This window comes from Nicotiana tabacum, chromosome 21 (genome assembly GCF_000715075.1).
Source record: "Nicotiana tabacum cultivar K326 chromosome 21, ASM71507v2, whole genome shotgun sequence".
NCBI lineage: Eukaryota > Viridiplantae > Streptophyta > Magnoliopsida > Solanales > Solanaceae > Nicotiana > Nicotiana tabacum.
In genome coordinates, this window is record NC_134100.1 from 70,578,182 (window position 1) to 70,599,344 (window position 21,163).

General features: G+C 36.8%; 2 protein-coding genes across 3 annotated transcripts; one reads left to right on the forward strand and one right to left on the reverse strand.

The window, feature by feature from the left end:
* Positions 1-4,365: 4,365 nt before the first annotated feature.
* On the forward strand, positions 4,366-13,493 carry LOC107784411 (rab GTPase-activating protein 22). The gene is made up of 12 exons (XM_016605542.2): positions 4,366-4,893; positions 6,624-6,719; positions 6,942-7,045; positions 7,625-7,794; positions 7,929-8,006; positions 8,234-8,356; positions 8,923-9,011; positions 11,130-11,235; positions 11,816-11,913; positions 12,081-12,332; positions 12,701-12,784; positions 13,079-13,493. Exons 1-12 carry the CDS (start codon positions 4,801-4,803, stop codon positions 13,097-13,099), a joined length of 1,314 nt encoding a protein of 437 aa, XP_016461028.1. The 5' UTR covers positions 4,366-4,800; the 3' UTR covers positions 13,100-13,493.
* A 1,200-nt stretch (positions 13,494-14,693) lies between these two features.
* On the reverse strand, positions 14,694-17,452 carry LOC107784410 (protein translation factor SUI1 homolog). 2 transcript variants are annotated; one of them, XM_016605541.1, is made up of 6 exons: positions 17,206-17,452; positions 15,985-16,086; positions 15,517-15,722; positions 15,379-15,432; positions 15,135-15,184; positions 14,694-14,886 (listed from the first exon to the last, which is right to left on the reverse strand). In XM_016605541.1, exons 2-5 carry the CDS (start codon positions 16,019-16,021, stop codon positions 15,173-15,175), a joined length of 309 nt encoding a protein of 102 aa, XP_016461027.1. In that variant the 5' UTR covers positions 16,022-16,086; positions 17,206-17,452; the 3' UTR covers positions 14,694-14,886; positions 15,135-15,172. The 2 variants fall into 2 exon arrangements, with proteins under 2 accessions (XP_016461027.1, XP_016461026.1); XM_016605540.1 differs by lacking the exon at positions 15,135-15,184.
* Between the last annotated feature and the right edge of the window lie 3,711 nt (positions 17,453-21,163).

The following is a 21,163-nucleotide window of genomic DNA, read 5'->3' on the forward strand; positions in this document are numbered from 1 at the left end:
ATGAGAAAAGGGAAGATAAAACATAAAATCAATGTGTTAAAGGAGTTGTACTTACATGATAAGTTCCACTTTTTGGGGAACGGCCTCCACTCGGCAGGTATCAGGTCGGTGGTCTTCACCCGAACAAAGCGTCCTTGCCAACCTCGATCTTGGTCCTCATCGATACTTGAAAATGGGGCCTTACTAGCCCGGCGTACAAGCTTTATCCCCCCCCCCCCCCTCAGAAGATTTGGGGATTGTACAAGCGCAGTAGATGATCGATGGTAAACGTACATGAGTCGATTTTGTTCACAAAGAAGCGGAAGAGGATCACGATCCTCCACATCGATGGGTGGATTTGGTCGAGGCATACGTCGTACCTTCTGCAAAATACCAAGATGACCGTATCCATCAGACCTAATGTAAAGGTATAAGTGTAAACACTCAGATATCCCTCAACATGGGTGGTGATGTCTTCATCAGGCCCGGGAATCACTACATCTTTATCCGCCCAGACGCAGTCCTTTAGAACTACAGGAAGAACGACCTCAGTAATGGAGCAGGCGTATCGTGACACCGCCTCGCATCGGCCTTGAACCGAGAAGAGCTTTTCGACCTTGAAGTCATCTTTAGCCGAACACCCTCCGGGGATGAACATTTTCAAGGGCGGCTCGGTTGGGTGTTCATCAGTGGACGCACCCGGAGCGGACCTCTCAAGGACGACCACGTCAGGGGCGGTCTCCTCGACCTCAGTGGTCGGCTACGTAGAAGAAGAAGCATCTTTCTGGAGAATGGTTTTGGAAGTCTTTGCCATTTTTTATCTGGATAAAAAGGTTTGAAGATATAAAGGAGAATGAAGAGATGAAGGGTGAGAACTTGCTAAGAAAATCAAGCACACTGCTTAGGTTAGGGGTAAAAGAAAGGTTGCAATTTGAATAACGAAGGTAAGAATACTGAAGAATGAAGGAAGGCAGTAATATCTCGAAGGATCGAAGGTAGAAGCTTGGTCCAAAGTAAAACTGAATGAATGAGGGGGTATTTATAGGGGCTTCACGCTGTTTCGCATCCAGGAGCGAGCTGACGATGGCTGACACGCATTGGGGGTCATTATGATGCGACTGACAGGACGTTTCGATTTCTTTGTCATTTTGTGTCGCAGCGTGTTGAAGAATAGATCGGAGAACCAATGTCGTTCCTCGTCGTTTCCGTAAAACTTACTCTACGAAAAATGAGGGGACTATCTGTATACGGGTGAAATCGGACACATGAGATGGCCCAGTCTTCAATAAAATAAATCGAGTAAGGGACGTGATGACAAGGAGCCGGAATTGAGGTAAGGGACTCATCTAGACAGGTTCCGAGGGCACGACGCCCGCCCTCGAGAATATCGGGGTTGTGAGCCCTGTATCGATCCAACTCTTGGAAGACTTCAGAGATCATTATCGGGCGACCAAACATGATTAACAGGAGGGCGTGATATCCGTGACCGACCGGGTATTGCGGCGTAGATCTCGGCACGTACCGGCGAAAATTCGATGATTAGTTAAACGGAAGATGTTTTACCTTTTATGGAATTGTACCTAGAGTAGGACTCCTCTACTATATAAAGAGGGTCTAATTATTCATTAAACACATTGTAACACGCATACCAAGGTAATATACTATTATTTTTCTATTATTCAAAGCTCTTACGTTTGTTGATAAATGTTTCATTATTATAAGCAAGGGATCATAGACGGATACCTCACTGAGGTTGCCCTCGACTCTAGAATCATTCCCCCCTATTTTCAAGCGGTTTGATAATCTATAACATCTTTTATCTGTTTATTCTAGCAATCTTTACCGTTTGTATTGAATAAATCCACGTATCCTTAAAATCACTTATAAATTTAATTGTTATCCATTTTTTAGGGTAAACACAACGTGAAAAAAGCTCTCACAAACCAATTTTCTACGTGAGTGACACATTGAAAATTGTGTCTAACTTAATTATCTTCTTGAATTGGTTTGGTTTGGTATGATTTTATTTCTCAATATTTTTCTTGATCATCCCTAGTCGAGGCGGACACACTCTCCGAACTCGCTTTCCTGACGTGCTTGATGTCCCGAAGGCTTACTTTAGTTCGAATAGACCAAGTCTTATTGTGCTTAAACTCCTGGCGTGTTTTGATCAATGAGTTTCTCATCCGATTTGAAGTAGGCTCTACGAGTTCGTATACTATATGATTTATCTCGTGTATCTTGGATATTATTTTCATGAACAAAAAATTTATATAAATGGCATCGAACAGATTATTAGTTGATAATACTTCTAGACAGTTATTTCTTTATCTTTAGAAGGGAAAAAAGAAGAAAGGAACATCAATAAATGGTCAAGACTCTTGTTCACTAATGTGATTGGGGTTAGTTAACAAGTCCAAACGGAAAGAAAGTGGGGGGAAAGAAGAAAGTTCTTACCTTTTGAGTGGATCCGAAACCCACGTTTGATTTCGGACCAAACACAAGACCCATCTCTAAAGGATTATTTCGTTCTTATACTTGAATTGAAACTTATTTACTTTAAACTTATTTACTTGAATTGCCTAAAGTATGTTATTTGATCAATTTTAATTATGTATTCTTTAGAATTTGTATACAATCCCTATAAGGAATCTCATTCCATAGTTGCCTCCCGCTATAGGTTTCCTTTTCTCTTTCTCTCTCATCTCCTCTCTTCTTGTTCCTATGTTACCTCCCTTCTACCCCCCCCCCCCAACACACACACACATTCCCTCCCGTTGCCTGAAAATGGCCAACTACAAAGCTAAAATCAAACCCCCAATACTTTATTTGCACTATTAGCAACCAAATCAAAAGACCCTGATCATTTTCTTCGCGGATATCAACTTCAAAATTTCTGAACCCAAGCCCTAGCAAATCGGATTCAATCGCCCCCATAATTTCGGATTCAGTTTTGTATTACTGTTTTCAACAAGAGTCTATGTTACCCAGTTGGTTTCTCACAAAAATTTCAGATCTTGGACGAAATTCAGTTTCATCGAAGTGCAATAATGATGCTTTAAATGATGGACCTTGATGTTTCTTCACTCCAAATCCTTTAGTTTCAATTATATCAAAATTTTCAGTTCAAACAAATACGAATAAGTGTAAATGAGTCGATTTGGACTTCATTCTCTACTTTTGATTCAAATTTGGTACATCTACAGCAACATACAAATTTGACATAAAATTCGCACTATGATACAAATTTGATACATCTACAACAATATATAAATTAAATAAAATTTTTATAGAACTAATAATACAATATACAATGTATTTACAACTTTCATACAAATATTTTACAAGTTTAATACAACTACAATAACATACAATGTAAATATAATTTTCATACAACTTGTATACAATTATGTTAGTTATACATATATTTTATATATCGTTTGTACACCCGACATACAAAAAGTATATATAACTTATTTTATGTCTTATTCTTTGAGGTTTAATCTGAAATTTCAACCAAAACCACTCGAATCTTCACCAATTTTCTCAAAATTGAGATATAAATTCCAAAGGACATTCCCAATCATTTACAATAATATCTAATTGAAAAACTTAACGATATGTGTGTGCGCGCGCGCGCGCTCCATCCCCACAAAAAACTAGTCAAAACTATCTATTATAAGCTACTTAGAAGCACAACTAACTTGAGTCGAAAAGAATAAAGTTTTCTACATGGAGGACAAAAATGATGACTAACCTGTAATTTGAACTTTGAACTTGCTGCTATGAAGGGGAATGAAGTTCTCATTGTATTTGTAAAAAATAAATTGAATATTCGTTGTTTTGGGGAGATATTAGCAGACTAGCGGTCACGATAAAGAATTGGGAAAGACCATGAAATCAATAAAAAAGATCTTGACTTTTAAATTTAATACATTTCAGTTCCTTTTTAAAACTTTTGAGTAATTACCAAGCTGACTTTTGAGAATTTGGGTATTATATGAAAAACTTATTCAACAAATTTTATTTTAATTTGAAAAAGTCTCTAGGGCTTACGCATCACTAAAACAAATGCTCCTCAAACACCCGGACATACACCGGGGCGTACGCCTCTTGAGACTTTCGCTTCACACTATCGCCTCAGGACATTTTTGGTGCGCTTCGCCCCAAGCTCGCCTCGAAAACGCCTTTTAAAACATTAATCTAAATATATCCGTTAATCAGACCAACTTTTTCAGGACAAAAGATAATAATGACTTCCAGGACCGATAAGTAAACTAAGGTCAAACATAAGATAATAATAGCAAACGCTAGGGGGCAAAAAAATCTTCCCTTTGAGCTGTGGACCCAATACCCACATTGGTTTAGACCAAACCTTCCCCCCGCATTTTTCAGTCAAATAGACCAATCCACGACCCACTGCCCAATTTGGACGCTACTTATTCCGCCTCCGTTAGCCAGAGGCGAACAACAAGAAACTTGAAAAGCAAACAAAGAAGAAACTTTAAAAACAGGCTGCCAAACATTCATCAACTACCCTCAACTTCCTTAGTACTAACATAAATGATACTCTCAAAAGTCAAAACATTTATTAAAAGAAAAAAGGGGAAACTTTACTTTTTGCACCCCCTTTTCTTTAATTTTAGCTCTTGAACTAGTCTTTTTTTCTCTCTCAGTTAGAAAACCACCAGCTAAGCAGAACACATGATGTGGGTCCCCTTCTTTTCTTGTTGTTGAAAGTCTGATCAGGGTAATTGGTATTGAAATTGTTGATTTGAGGAGTTTTCAAAGTAGCAACTTTAGACATTTCAAGATTCAAGAATGTGGAGGAATCTTGGAGCTTCTGCTGATTCATTCTATCAAGTTCGTCCTGAGTGTACTGATGATGTTCCAGAAACCAAGTTTAGAATCAAGGTAATTGGCATTTTCTGCACACATATTATCATAATTATACCACACATTTTGTCTGTTGAGGTAAAGGCTTGAATTGTTGATGATTTTGAGATAATGAGAGCATTTCAAATATTTGGAAAAAAGGTTGACTTGTAGTCATGTTGTTTTGAAACAGAAAGAGATTTGGATGAATGATTTTGCTTTTCTGGGATAAATCCCTCTTAGTTAGATCCACATCTTTGGATTGTACATAGGGACCATTAATGCAATAAACATACTAATTTGGAAATGTAAAAGCTTAAAAGAAATACATAAGTTTTTTCCTTAGAGTAAAAGCTCAATCCCAAGCTAATTGTGGTCTGACATATGAATCCTTACTATCCATTTTGCTTCATTTGGAGCTGTTTCATTCCAATATTTTGTTTAAGTCCTCTATCACTTTGAAGTTTCTATATTCTCGACTAACATATATGATACAAATCTCTAACAAGAGTAAAAAGACTGTATTGGACTTAAAATAAACTTTCTAACACGTCTAAACCTTAATTCCAACTTAGCAAAAAAAAAAATTATATGGATCTTTTTCTTCCATTGTGTTATACTTTTCGCTAATTCTGCATAAATTCTATGCCATTTTATGTCTTTCAAAATAACTTACTTCGTTGTGATTTTAGGCTTGCCCTTGTTCCCTTTTAATACCTTGAATTATCATGGTCTTCCAATTTTGTTATTTAGTAGTGTCCATATGTGATCCTTGCATCAGTGAGATTTTGTGGCTTAATGTCCAAAGCATGCTTCTTTTTATGTTTTATGAAAAAGAAATTATTGTATGTTTACCACCGCAATAAGCTTGTTTAATTCGTAATATGAGGGTCTGATACATATTCAATTTTATAAGATTGGTTAAAAACTCTATTGATATTTCTATTACTATAATCTGATGGATTCATACAAGACTGGATACGAGAAGAAATCACCATAGATAGAGTTGCAAGTAGCACAGATAGAGGACAAAATTTTAGAAGGTCTCCTGAGATGGTTGGATTATGTCTCACATAGACCTCAAACCGTATCGATGTAGAGGTGAGGTATGCTTGAAGGTACTAGAAGGGGATGGACTAGATCTAGAATCATATGGAGGAATGTTATCTTAAAAAACTGCCGATCTTTCGGAATCAATGCAGACTTAACGAAGAATAAAATATAATGAACATAATGATCTATCTAAATGATACCAACTAGTTGTGATTCTTTGATAAGTCAGATTCATTTATATGCACCAAGTTGGTGAGAGTATTTACCGAGTTTGTGGCATATATATTGAGCTCCTAAAAAGTAACAACTATCTTTCTCCAATTCAACCAGCACTTGTTAGCTATAAACTTCCAACTACATGTACGTAAAGGCTCCGAAAAATCTAACCAAATATCGTAGTTGTTTTTACACTTAAGTTAGATCCGATATTTGCAAGGAATCTTTTTATCTTGTTAAAAACTTGTATGTCAATGTAATGAGAATTGTGAGATTTAGTGAACCTCTAGCTTTAGAGAACTCCTGAAAACTCTGGACTTAATGAGTCCGTATAGAGTGTAACAAATACAAAAGATTCATATGATGACCTCAGCTTGGTTTGGTATTGAGGCGTGATTGATTGATTGATTGAATGAATTGAATGCCTTACTGCATATCCTTGTCACCCTGCTTTTGTATATTTGGCCTCATATTTATTATCTAATGATCTACTTATTCAGGTCGGGAAAACCCTTAGTGCAAGAAGATGGCATGCTGCATTTACCCCAGAAGGTTATCTTGACGTAGGCAATGTACTTAGTCGAATTTGTCATGGGGTAAGGTCGACTTCATGATTTTAAAGTCGCTGTAGTTTTATGTGCCATATGATTCATGAATATTGCTATCCTGCATTTTTACCATCTTGACTATTTGATGCTTGTTCTTTGTTGGACTGATTAAAATAACTTGTCTGACATAATCCTAGTCTGTCTTAAACCATTTTTGGCAAGTTAATAAGTGCACCAGAATGTTAAGCATCAAGTATCTGTGGCTTTTAGGGAATTCATCCATCAATTAGAGGTGAAGTTTGGGAGTTTTTACTGGGTTGTTATGATCCAAGGAGCACATTTGAAGAACGAGAGCAGTTACGACAACATCGGAGGTATTTTACTCTCTTTTTTAAGCAAGTATAAATAAATTCAGACAACAGTTAAATGTTAGCAAACTATATCTTTCATCATCCTAAGCTAGTTACTTGACATGAGAAGAATTACAATAAAAGTTATTGTTCTAGGTGACTTGAGAAATTTTGTTTTCAGCTGCTCTCGAGATCTAGGCTTTGGAAGCCGCTCCAAATGGAATAGTGTCATCATCAACTAACCCATCTTATACAGATGAGGAAACCTGTAAATAGATGCTAATTTACAGTTAGATGTTGAGACTTAATTCATATTTGTATCCCTAAATTAGTGAGCATGTTCTTTTCGTTGTAAAATATGCACTCGTCTTTACTGCTTCAAATGTTGCATACTGGAATACTTTTTACTCCTTGTGTGGATTCTTAAGCTCTGTGGTTCCCAAAGACTCATATCCGAAGATTTACGTTTTGCAAATTTTGTATCTATGATTCAGCTTCTGGCAAATTATCTTCACATGTGAATTTGATAATACTTTGCCATTCGACAGTATATATCAATACTGACCCATGTCTTCTGGACACACATTTCTTGTACATATTCAGGGTACAGTATGCTGCATTGAAAGAAGAATGCCGCACAATGTTTCCCTTGATTGGAAGTGGTCGGTTTATTTCTGCACCTGTTATCACTGAAGACGGTGATCCTGTTCTAGATCCTATAGTTCTTCAAGAGTTAAATGCAGCAGAAGTATCAACTTCAGTTGGTCAAATTGGTAACCCTTAATATGTTCAGATTCCAAGTAGTGTGCTTTCTTTTCTTCTTCCTCTCTGTCTTCCTGTTGTTTTGGTGGTAGAGTTTTTGGATGCAGTATAAGTGACAATTTGCTTGGACGGTGTGCAATTACAGGTGCTTCTGGTGGTTTTGAAATGGTAAAGGAGCACGATAAAAGTGTAATCCAGTGGAAACTCTCATTACACCAGATAGGTTGGTCACATATACAGATTGCATGCACTTGTCTCTTATCATGCCAATCTATATAATACATGCATCTATAGACGTTTTTTTGGGTTTTGGCAAGTTGTGTACTGATTTTGGATTCACTATGGATTTATCTTATTAATTTGGAGATCACTTCCATTTTCTTACTTTCACAATGAATTTCTCTTTTTCCATGCGTTAGCCTTTCAACCTTGAATTCGTAATTATGCTAGGGTTGGATGTGATTCGCACCGACAGGACCCTTGTATTTTATGAGAAGCAAGAGAATTTATCAAAGCTCTGGGATATTCTGGCTGTTTATGCTTGGTTTGACAAAGATGTCAGTTATTGTCAAGGTTGGTTATTACAGTATCTTCTTAATATAATTATTCCAGTTTTTTAGCTTCTCTTGATCTTGTAATTGCTTAGCCACAAGTGAGTATGCTCTATAGTAAGGTCAACATTAGTAGTCGTATTAATGATACTAGTTTGAATGTTATAGTGTGTAGTTATATCTTGTTTTTGAATTAATCCTGAGCACTATGCTTAAGTTGACAATCAGTTCCAAAAGCCTCAAAGAAAATTATTTGAGAATCTATGTGCACAGTGTCAAAGTTTCTATATGTTTAAGGTTCCGTCGATAAATTACTCTTGCAAGGGAGGAGATCCATGTTTTACAAATGGTCTTTTTGTGCCTTTTTTCGCTCTAGCTTGCATATTTTTGTCATTGTCAGCATTAACTTTATCATCACAGGGACAATCACCCTTTCTAATTCCTTTCAGTCCATTATTATTTCCTTATACATGATAACAAGCTTATCTCTTATTACTTTAATTTAAAGCAAAAGAACACAAGCTTATCTCTTATTTATTACATCTAACTTGTGCTGAAACTATTTCAAAATTTGATAATGCTGAACAGGAATGAGTGATCTTTGCTCTCCCATGATTATTCTACTTGATGATGAAGCTGATGCATTTTGGTGCTTCGCGCGTATGATGAGGAGACTGGTACATATTATTCATTTCCTGAAAAATCATGAATATCTGCATCATTTTTAAACACAGCTCTTTTGGTTACCTCAACCTGAATTCTAGTATACATCTAGATGTAAAAATAAAAAGGAAATTTCATTTTTGCTCTATCACAATGCTAGCTAGAAATTATGTTGGTCCATGTTTCCATGAGAGAGTGATATTAAAAGGATTATGCCGTCATAATAGCATCTAGAGAAGGCATCAGCGGTGTTGAGTGAGTGAGTGAGGGAGAGAGAGACCAGTTGGTTGCCATGTATTCTGAAAATGAAAATCAACCACTTATAATACCTTGCCCAAGATTATCGTCTTTGTTACAAGCTTTGATATTAGATCAAGGCGCAAGTTTTTTTTCTAAACAAGTTTCATTGATAATGCATCAAGTAGATGCTCAAAATTACAAAAGTGAGCGAAAAGCAGTGTGGAGCCAGGATTTCCACTAAGGGGAGTCAAAATATATAGAAGTAAACACATGAAGAAGCCAAAGGAATTCAACATATTTTTTTGTTTGGCAGCCTACCAGCGCCGAACTCTTGACCTAGTGGCATGAAGAGGACTCTTTCAACCACTATGAACAGGAATGGCCAAGGGGATTAAAAATATAGTATATATACATAATAAGATAAAACAATTGACCTATCTACACAGTATAATTTTCCGGCGAAGAGTGTCAATTGACTCCCCTTGGACTAGGAGTTCCGCCCCTGGCGAAAAGAGAGTTACTCCTGTACACTAACTCTCTTTTATGTATCCTAAGAAGCTAACAAAGTAAAAAAAAATGGTTGAAGCTTTTTACAGTATAAAGCCTACAACAACGAAAGGTTTAGAAGGCATCTAGCTTTTAGAATATGTACCAGAGTTGAGACTCCATCAAAGCATCTGCTGTTCCTTTCAGTCCATAAATACCAAAAATGCAAGCTGGTACCATCTGCCATGTTTTCCGGAATGATATGTTGACTTTCCATTGACCTCGACTCCTGTAGGCTTCTCCGATATTATAGGGCATTACTCAGTGTACCCCAAAACCGCAGATGAATAAGCTCCACGCTTCTCTTGCTATTTGACAGTGAAATAGCAGAGTGCTGCAGCCACATATAGTATCTACTGTTCACGGAAAACCCCCTTTTATCAGGTTTTTTCATGTGTTAAACATCTTCCTGTAAGATCTATCCAACCGAAGCAAGCAATTTTGGTTGCAATTTTGACTTTTTAAACTAGCTTCCATGACAATTCTTCTATGAAACTTTTGCTGTTGGACATATTATGGTAGCATTATTTCACAGTGAATGAATTCATAGCAACTGCAGCTCCACACCAGCTTATCTTTCTTGTGAGTAACTGTCACTGCTTCCAGTTTTGCCTAAAGATTAGCCAATTCCTCCCATTCCCAGTCTTGAATGTTTCTTCCGAGCTACCTTCTCTGCATTAATTACAGTAGCATGTGGGGATAAAGTCAAATGATAGAGCTGCTGAAACTCCTCCCCTGAAAGTTTTCTCGATTAGCATCTTTGTTTAAGAATTTTGAATTGTACAGGCTTATCCTTCTAATCCTAAATGCACTATTTAATCAGCAATGTCTCCCTTGATTCCTTTTGCACCAAAACAGTTTCATTTCATTGCCGTTTGAACTGCTATTTATTGTTTATTCCTCTCCACAGAGCTGAGAGAAACACTATTTTGCTTGCATACCTTTTGATGTCTAATAGCATTGAAAAACCTTGCAATTCCTTAGATTCTGATAATTCCACCAGCAATCATATGTTCAATTCCTTCACCCTTTCCATTTGAGCTGAAGTATCTCGCAGATCAGAATAATACTCATAATAATGGAGGACAGAAACAAACATAAATTTGGTAGAAGAATATCTTACTACACCAGAATATTTATTATGATAATATGCCAGGAAACGCTGATGAGCTAGTAAGTTTCCCGTGCAGCATATTTCCTAGCTGTTATACCACTCAGGTTGCGTAAACCTTCAGTGCTTAATTTCCGTGCTTATAGAAATACATTCATAGCTTTGCTTTGTTAAGTATGTTATACACTTTTGTGATTATTGTGATTAATTCTAAGCGTTTTGTCCAATTTCAAAGAGAAGTAATTTCAGATGTACTGGGAATTCTGTCGGAGTGGAGGCGCAGCTGAGTAATCTAGCATCAATAACTCAAGTTGTTGATCCCAAACTTCACCAGCACTTGGGTACCATCTCTCGTTGTACTTAAATACCGAGTCCACTGGAAATTTTTTACTTCATTTTCATCATCTGCTTTTTGGTATTTATGAAAAATTATGTCATACTGACGGAGTAACATGTAGGTCAAGGGAGTTAATGATGCACAATTCTATATGTCCTAGTAATCTTTCACAACTAATTGATCAGACCTCTTTTTTTCATTTAAGTTGAACGTTCAAAACTAGGATAACATTGGAAGTAAAAGAAACCTTCACTAACACTCTGCTCTGGCTGGGCATGTCTTTGAAGAAATCGGCTTAGCAGCTGCTGCTCTTAATTCTGTCAAATTTTAATTATATTAAATTCAATGGTTGAAAAAAAGAGGGGTTGAAAGTGGGAATAGTGCTATTTGTGGCTTACTTCTTAACACAAGCTTCTTTTCAAATTCATTGAATTTTCTTGACTTTCTTGAATTTCCATTATGTTAGAATATCTGGTTTGTATAGAGCTGTAGCTTGGCCATTAATTGGTTTTTACATTGCTTCTCTCTTTTGATGCTTCATCTGGCAAAGTATCATTGAATTTCCTTGTAATATTGGCCCACAGAGACATTAGGCGGAGGTAATTACGTGTTTGCTTTTCGAATGCTCATGGTTTTGTTCCGTCGAGAATTTTCTTTCGCTGATTCGTTGTATCTTTGGGAGGTAAGATTCATCTCCTAATAATGTTTTGCTGATCTGAAGCTGTTATTTAAATGTCTTTTCATTTGGATGCTTGCAAAGCCACTAACAAATTTCCTTTTCTCTCAAATTTTATGATTTTGACCATGATGTTCTTGTTGTCTCTCAAACTTGTCCCCTTTTGCCAACAGATGATGTGGGCCCTGGAATATGATCCCGATTTGTTTCTTATGTATGAAGACCCTGACTTGACTGCTGAAAAATCTGAACGACCAAAAGTAAAGTCAATACGACAGTGTGGGAAATATGAGAGAGAGAACATGAGAAATGGTGGTAAAGGTGCAGAAGCTCCCCTCCCGATTTCTGTGTTCCTAGTGGCTAGTGTGCTGAAGGACAAGAGCGCGAAGTTATCGGAAGCTAGAGGACTAGACGATGTTGTTAAGGTTGGTTTGACAAATACAAACATTTAGGTGCTATTTCGGTCTCCAATTAAAGGATCCCTTTTCCTAGGTGCTACTTAGGAAAATAATTGATTGTACCAAAGATTTGAAATCCACGTATTTTGTCATGCAACCAATATAGTTGATATTTCAAGTGAAATCTTCAGTTGAATTGATTAGAAGTCCGTGAAAAGTGTCTAAAATCTGAATGACATATGAATTATGGATCTCTAATCTAGGAATGCAGATGAAGTTCTGTAGGTTGTGTTGTTATGTTTTCGGTTATGTGAGTTTTACCTCCTCAATCCCGAGTAAGTTCATTTCTTGCCCATTATGTATTCATACTCTTATCATTTGCTTATTATTTTCAGATCCTGAATAACATTACTGGAAACTTGGACGCGAAAAAGGCATGCAGTAGTGCAATGAAACTTCACAAGAAGTATCTTAAGAAGGTAACTTTTTCATGAAAATGTGTATCCTACCTTTTTGTATGCAACAAGTAATATGAAAGCAGACACATAGTATCACAGGCAATTATACATCAGATACTGTCATTCTTCTTTTTTTTCTTCTGATAATTGTGATGTCTTAATGTCTGGGTTAGCTTGTACACACCTCAACTAAATTCACGGGGTACCTACTATCTCCCACCAGAAACTGTCATTCTTGGAGTATTAATATCTTACGATTCTTTTTTGGAAGAAAAGACTGATTACAGTTATAAATAATGCTACTGGTTAAAACAGGCAGCCAACACCAATAGGTAGTCGAGCAGACGCGAATGTCAGTTGATTCAGAAGTCATGGAGCTCGTGTCACGTTCTCAATGAACTTAATGACATTGTTATCACCTCATTGCATTTCAAGGTCTGAAAAGGATCTATATTAATATTTGTTGGCCCTGTCGGTGAACATTAGCTGTTTTTGCTACTGTAGTTTTGATGTTCTAAGACATGGAAAATACCATTCTCGTCTGGTCCCAAGTTGGGACTCTCATTATATATGTGTATATTAGTTCCAAGTTAAATGTCTAAGGGTCTATGTACACAAAGTTACTCTTCCAAAGGTTGTATAATAGATGTTGTAAAACAGCAATTTTATTTTCCATCAAGGAAATAGGAGGATAAATTTTAGCTTTATAACAATCTCATTCATGTTTCAAGAACAGACTATGTTTCAACTTAGTTGTGACTTTTGATGTTCTTTTATGTTGGCTTTAAGATATGTATACAGAATGCTTGAGATAAAATCAAGAGAGGGAAATAGCACGATCGGAGAGGGATTTAAGGAAATAATGAAATTATGGGGCAGAAATAGGAAGGAAAAAAAAACATTGAAATTCCATGTAAATGATTCCTGGCATGTGGCTCACAGAAATTCTAACAACAACAACAACAAACCCAATGCAATCCCACGCATTAGGTCTGGGGAGGGTAGTGTGTACGCAGACTTTACCCTTGCCTTACGAAGGAAGAGAAGTTGTTTCCGATAGACCCTCGGCTCAAGGCTCACAGAAGTTCTCTAACTTCTAAAATAAAAATTCTCTAACTTCTAAAATAAAAATGATCTGGAGGAGACCTATGGAAAGAGCAAATTATTCAATAACATCTCTACAACAAGATTTAATCACCGATACACCTTTTACATTCCACAATTTTTTTAAAAAATAATCATTCATCTGTCTTTCCCAGGTGAAGTATAGTGCTTGACATTCTTTTTCCTAGCAAAAACAAAAAAATTGTACCTAAAATACAACTTTACGACAACAATATCTAAACTATAAGTCAGTTGTCTTTAGAACAAAAGATATGCTATCTGAGGCTGTTGCACTGGAGTGAAGTCTATTGCCACAACACGCCCAAAATGTCCAAATACACTGCCCACAGTGCACAAAACCTAGCAGACGGCGCGACTTTTGTCCATGGCCGATTGGCCAAGCGTGCCAAGGTGCGCCCGAGGCATCTATGGAGCTTACTAGAAGGATCTAGAAGGTTCCAAAGTGCTTCAGAGCATGACGGAAATCTATGTAAGGCCCCAGAGAATTAGATCATCATATTAAGGCATACTTTAAGAAGGTACATTAAGTCTGTTATGATAGTCTGAGGGCATCATAGAAGCCCTTAAGCTGGTGGAACTAGTCCCTGACCAAGGGCGGATTTACATGCATCCCTCCCCCTATTATGTATAGCACTGCAACTTTTCTGAAATATAGTACTTAAATATGTATGTGGGAACCCATACCCAAGAGACCACTTCATTGCACTCATTGCGGCGTGCACCTTTATTAACCAGGTCGAGGGGTCGAATCCCCCTCTTGCTTGAAAATATAGCATAAACATATAATGAGCATAACACAGAACCATTACGCAGAAAAGCAAGAACAAATACATTACTTATATCAAACCAGCAGAAAGCCAACATTAGCAAGTTTACTGTTTACAACAACTTAGTTCATAGCAGCATTATTTGGAACCCAAGTATAGTAACTGCGCAGTGATTGATGATGACAATCAGAAACCATGAATCTTGATGTGCTCTTTCTTCACTATTCCAACCTGTTCCCAAAAACCAAAGATTCACAAATCAGCTTTATTACAAACTACACAAATACTACCAACAAACAAATAAAATCGAACTGTAAATTCAATAATGCTAGAAAACGTATCAGTGATGGTGTGAAAGTTGTTTCTTTATTCCGACTTGGGATCAAGAGATTTTCAGAAATAATCACAACAACAAAAAGACTCCCAAGACAGGAAGACCGGAAAAAAAAAATTCTCCCGCATTCAAAATAATAGGGTACCTATTTGTGGTTACCAAACTCAACTAGCTGCTCAAAACTCATATCAGTTCCTAAAATAAAAAAAAAGGCCCCATAATGCAACAGCAAGAACAGAGGATGCTTATCAAGTATTATATAAAAAGTGAAGTCAGACATATGTCCGATACAGGTAGATGGATAACATGCTTTTTCTATGTACCCTCTCATTCAGGTATAATTTTGAACAATAGAAAATAGCCTGCTGGTGGATGTGAAGAACAATTACCTGGACAAGAAATGTTGAAACATTCTTTCGCTGATCACCCTGAAGTTGAATAACCTTCAAAGACAGAAAATACATATGCATTAACACAACAGTGCCATTGCAGAGACGAGATAGAGATCAATATCCATTAACACAAACCTGCCCCAATTCGGGATCCTGGACAACAGTGCCGTTGCAGCAAAATTCTTTCTTGAGATCCTTCAGAATTTTATTGTAGCTGAATTCTTTCTTCAAACCCTGCACAGTTGTCAGGCTTTTCCTACCGTTCCTTTGCTGTATACGGATGTGCACATAATCTTTTGTCCCCGCACCAGAGTTATCAGCATTTTCCTCAGCAAAGGGATCTGAGGCGGACAGCAAAGCACCACAATATTACCAATTATAAAGCATAACTTGAACAATACAGCTCCTCCTAACTAGCAGGCTCATCATCTTTGCACATAAAATATAACCTCTTCTGTACAAGTGCTTACTTGCACGATTAAAAATTTTAAGTCATTTTCTTCTGATTATTCTAAAGTTTTAAGTTAATGAATTGAAAAGATGGCAAGACAGAAATCCACCAAATTGAACCAAATAGGAATGTAAATTGAAGAAGTTGCATACCAAAAGCATTAGGAACTAGGAGGTCGAGATCAGACATGAAACTCGGCTGAAGAATAAGGGTAACAAGAGCACGCGCAACTCTTCAAACTTAGATGCTCAGACCTAGCAAAAAGAGAACCCTTCAGCAGTTAGTACAGCCATCTGTAAGCATAACACATGGGGTATGGGTAAAACAGCGATGCAAGAAAAATCAAGATCAATATATGAAAGGGAAACTAGCGTTTTTTGTCCCTGAAATATCGACAAGTTCTTATTTTGGTCCTTGTGATGCTTGGTTAAGCACATTTAACCTTCAATTAATTGAAATGTACACTTTTGACCCTTCTGCTTGTGAATCTTCACAAAGTTAATACATTAACAACTGTAATACCATAGAGCTGCCCATGCGCTATGTTAAATTTTGTACAGTTAATTTATATTTGAGGGCTATGTAAATAATCTAGATATAACATATTTCCTATGTAAAAAGACCAAAAACACAAATTTTAATTAGTTCAAGGTTAAATATGCTTAGTGAAATACCAAAAGAACAAACCAATAAGTGAGGATCAAAAGTGCATTGATCCCTATATCAAAAGTCCAAACCTCCAATGATAAAAAATGTGTCATCTAAAGGAAAAAACCTTTTTGTTGATAATCAACTAAAAATTCTATCCTTTTTAGGATAAGAGAAATCAAAATTGGAACAAGTAGAATTGGATTTGTAGGGTTATTGTGTAAAAGGAAGAAGGATAAAGCAACCAAAACAACTGAAATACCAATATTAGTGATAAAGATGAACCCTTTAGCACTAATAGGATTGTGAAATCCGTCTAAACACCAATATTTCATAACAAATACAACAATCAAAGGCAAGAAACAAATCAAACAACCAAAATTAGGCCAAGAAAACCAACGGAAATCAATAAAATGAAGAAAATGTAAACTAAAATTCCTAGTTCTTCAAATAAAAATCTAAATTTCTCCGATAAAATACTCAACAAAGAAACACAAAACCAAAATGGATCAGGCCATATTAAATTACCAACAACCCCCTCCCTCCCCCAATTGAGCCATCCGGAAATCCAAATTGAATACTTACATCACTTCAATCTAGGTGGACATGATTGTTTGAAACTTGTATTTACGAGATGGATTAAAAGAGGTTCGTGCAAACTGACTCGAATATTATTGTCAGAATTAAAATCAATTTTAAAAAAAAAAAAGAGCAAAGAAGATTACCTGATCTGAAGGTTAAGGAGTGGAGATATGAGGATGATTAGAGGAGACCCAAAATTCCGAGCGCGAGAGAGAGTAAAGTCAAGACCAATAAGAATAAAATGTGGTTTCTATGTGAAACGATCGATAGAATATATGTTAGGTCGGTCGCAAATTACGAAACGTAAGTGGAGCTACTATAGGCTGCGTCACGGAGCAGCATACTCCTGTGCGCCCCTTATTAACTTTCACCAACTCCAAGTTGCCTCCCCCTCCCCCCCCCCCCCCCCAAAAACACCCATATTCTCTTGTAATTTCAACAAATTATAATTTTATTGCTAACACAAATATAGTGAGGCGGAGAATGTTATGACCCTTTCCTGAACCAGAATCGGGGAGGATTAGAGGAAAAGAGAGATCAAAATGTGCCGTCAATAAAGTGAGGGATTTCCATTTTTCCTTCCCCTCACTCCCCCTTTTCAATAAATAAGCTCCTCGGGTCCCTCTTTGACAAGGAAGGAAACGAAATAATCTCAATTTTACGACAAATCCGGTCCGATGGCTGTTCTCCAAAAGAAGAAGTATTCAGTTAAGAATTTTTTTCACTTATAGGGCTTGAATCAGAAAAAATATTTTGAAGAATTAGCCCTAACTTTATGGAAAGTATTTTAAAGAGAAAAAAAAGGTAGTTTAAATTTACTTGTTCGGGAAACTTTTTTATAAAAGAAAGATTGAAATTTTCTTATACCAAAAAAATATGAATCTGGTTAATTGCATGTAGTTTGCTCAGTTGAAGCTTTTGTGACCGAAAGAAACACATTTCTTCGAAGAACAGCCTAAAACCAATTCTTTCAAAATAATTGTTTAAAAACATTTCTCGCGAAATACCTTAAAGAAAACTAACAAGTTACAAGTTTTTGGAGAACGCTTTTGCAAGATTACAGTTTTTAAGATAATGCTTCACAACCAAGTCCCCTCCCCAAAAAAGCTTATTATAACATGGAAAACTTCAGCAATATTATTAATACACTTCAACTGACTTCTTTACCATTTTAACACTTCAAATGGCTATTAAGTATATCAAGTGAATACCTGAGTAGACTAGATTATGTGCGTGAGTTACACTTGATAATAATGTGTCAAATAAACCAATTAAAAAATAATATGTATAATTTATAATTAAAATATTTGACGCGTGTAATTAAAAAAAAAGAGACATTTTTCATTTTTTTTTCAACTAGACCATCGCCCCTCCCCCGAAACCTATCAGCACCTTTTGTGAGCCGTCAAAATCTCCGGCAGCTAATGTTATTCCCCGCCAATATTGCTGTATTTGTAAATAATAATTCTGCAAAATATAAGTTAACGTAATGAAACAATAATAAATTCGAGCCCACTGAATTCACAGTGTTTCCTTAAGGAATTTAATCCCCTCCTAGTACCCAAGGTAATGGATTATTTCCTCCCAGGATAGAACGAATAACACACTGGTGTAGCGGTACTTCAAACCCCAGTGTTTCAGCGAACACAAAGTTCGGTAGCAAATCACACTTACAGTTGCTTTATTTGAAGTTAAAAACAATGCAGAACGAAGGAGTATAAACTCAGAAAATCGTATGAAAATACTGAGAGGAAGGAGTGCACTGTATAGCCAATTTGTTGAGCGAATTGTATGTTGTGTGTTGAGTATCTTTCTTCAACATCTGCTGCACATATATATAGCAGCAAAATGTTGAAGAAGACCAAACGTCCACCCTCCATGGTGGAGCAAGCATTACATGTTTGTGGAGCAAGCACTTCATGTTTGTGGAGCAAGCACATTCATGGTGGGAAGACCATTATCCGGCTGCCAAATGATCAATACATGGATTGGAAAATATCCGTTACAAATACGGATAATCTTACGTTAATATTTACTATTAACAAATAAATTTGGTCCAAAAAATTAATCAATCGATCGATCATTTGACCAAATTCAAATCCAAATCCAAATCCGAAGCCGAAGCCGAAGCCAAAGCCGTAGCCGTAGCTGTAGCCGTAGCCGAAGCCGAGTCGAGCGAGCGACGACGACGACGGCGCGAGGCTTGCTTTCTTCTTAACTCTTTAAGAGCTACAAGAAGAGCAATTATATATATACCCACCAAAAATATCTTCCTCTTCCAATATGGGACAATGTCTCATTGTTAAGAGGGGAAAACTTAAAATTTTACTCAAAATTTCATTTTCCCTCCATTTCCCATTCACCCTCATTTTAAGAATATTCATCTTAAAATAAAAACCTCAACAATCCCCCACATGAATGGGGAATGGCTATATCACGGAAGTATGCATGGAAAAACTGTGTGATTTACAAGCAAGGATTAATCGCATCTGGATAAGTAGGTTTCCCTTTGAACTTTTCGTAGTAAACTTATGTCGGATATACTCGGTCAATCGGTAGATTTGATATCTTTGAACCGTCGATCTTTGGTGTATACCTAGACAACCATAAGTCACACAATCAACCCTTAACCGTCTTTGGTTCTCATTGTTGTGTTCGTTTCAGCCATGAACACCGCCTGGTTTCATAAGTGCGTAGAGAACTGGCCTTACAAAGTTCTTCTTGAAGCGACTCACACTTCACACTTACATAGGTGATTCCTAAACGTGTCATCCTGTAGATACACTATTTGATATACCCCGTATCAAATTTAGAAATCATTAAAAAGCCTTAATGCTTTATCCTTGGTACTGAACATTGTCTCATCACGAGAACGGACTAAAATTTTATTTGACAATGTTGAACCGTCATTAATGACTTTGTTTGATCTCCTTGAACCTAGATCTTGGGATCTCCAGTCTTCTAGGTAGAGTTACCGCCACAATGACTTGTTCTCGGCCATAGCCCCATTCCCCTTGATGATTTCTCAACTACCTCTCTAGTTAGGCCTTTTGTAAGTGGATCCGACACATTATCACTTGACTTTACATAGTCAATCGTGATAATTCCTCTAGAGAGTAATTGCCTAACGGTTTTATGTCTTCGTCGTATATGACGAGATTTACCGTTATACATAACGCTCCCAGCCCTTCCAATTGCCGCTTGACTATCACAATGTATGCATATTGGTGCCAACGGTTTGGGCCAAAATGGAATGTCTTCCAAGAAATTCCGGAGCCATTCAGCTTCTTCACCGGCTTTATCTAAGGCTATGAATTCAGCCTCCATTATAGAACGGGCAATACATGTTTGTTTGGACGACTTCCAAGATACCGCTCCTCCACCAATAGTGAATACATATCCACTCGTGGACTTAGAATCAGTTGAACCGGTGATCCAATTTGCATCACAGTATCCCTCAATCACCGCAGGGAAATTACTGTAGTGCAATTCAAAGTTCTGGGTATGTTCTAAATATCCCAAAACTCGTTTCATTTCCATCCAATGAGATTGGCCTGGATTGCTCGTATATCGACTCAGTTTACTTATAGCACAAGCTATATCTGATCGTGTACAATTCATGATATACATTAAGCATCCCAACACACGAGCATAATCCAATTGTGATATGCTTTGGCCTTTGTTCTTTGCTAATGCAAGATTCACGTCAATTGGAGTCTTTGCAACTTTAAAGCCCAAGTGCTTGAATTTTTCAAGTACTGTCTTAATATAATGAGATTGTGACAATGCCAGACCTTGAGGAGTCTTATGGATCTTAATTCCCAGAATTAAATCAGCAACTCCCAAGTCTTTCATATCAAACTTGCTATTGAGCATATGCTTAGTAGCATTTATGTTGGCAATGTCATTACTCATTATCAACATATCATCCACATATAGGCAAACAATGACTATGTGATTTGGAACATTTTTAATGTACACACATTTATCACATTCATTTATCTTAAAACCATTTGACAACATTGTTTGGTCAAATTTCGCATGCCATTGTTTGGGTGCTTGTTTTAGTCCGTAAAGAGACTTAACAAGTCTACATACCTT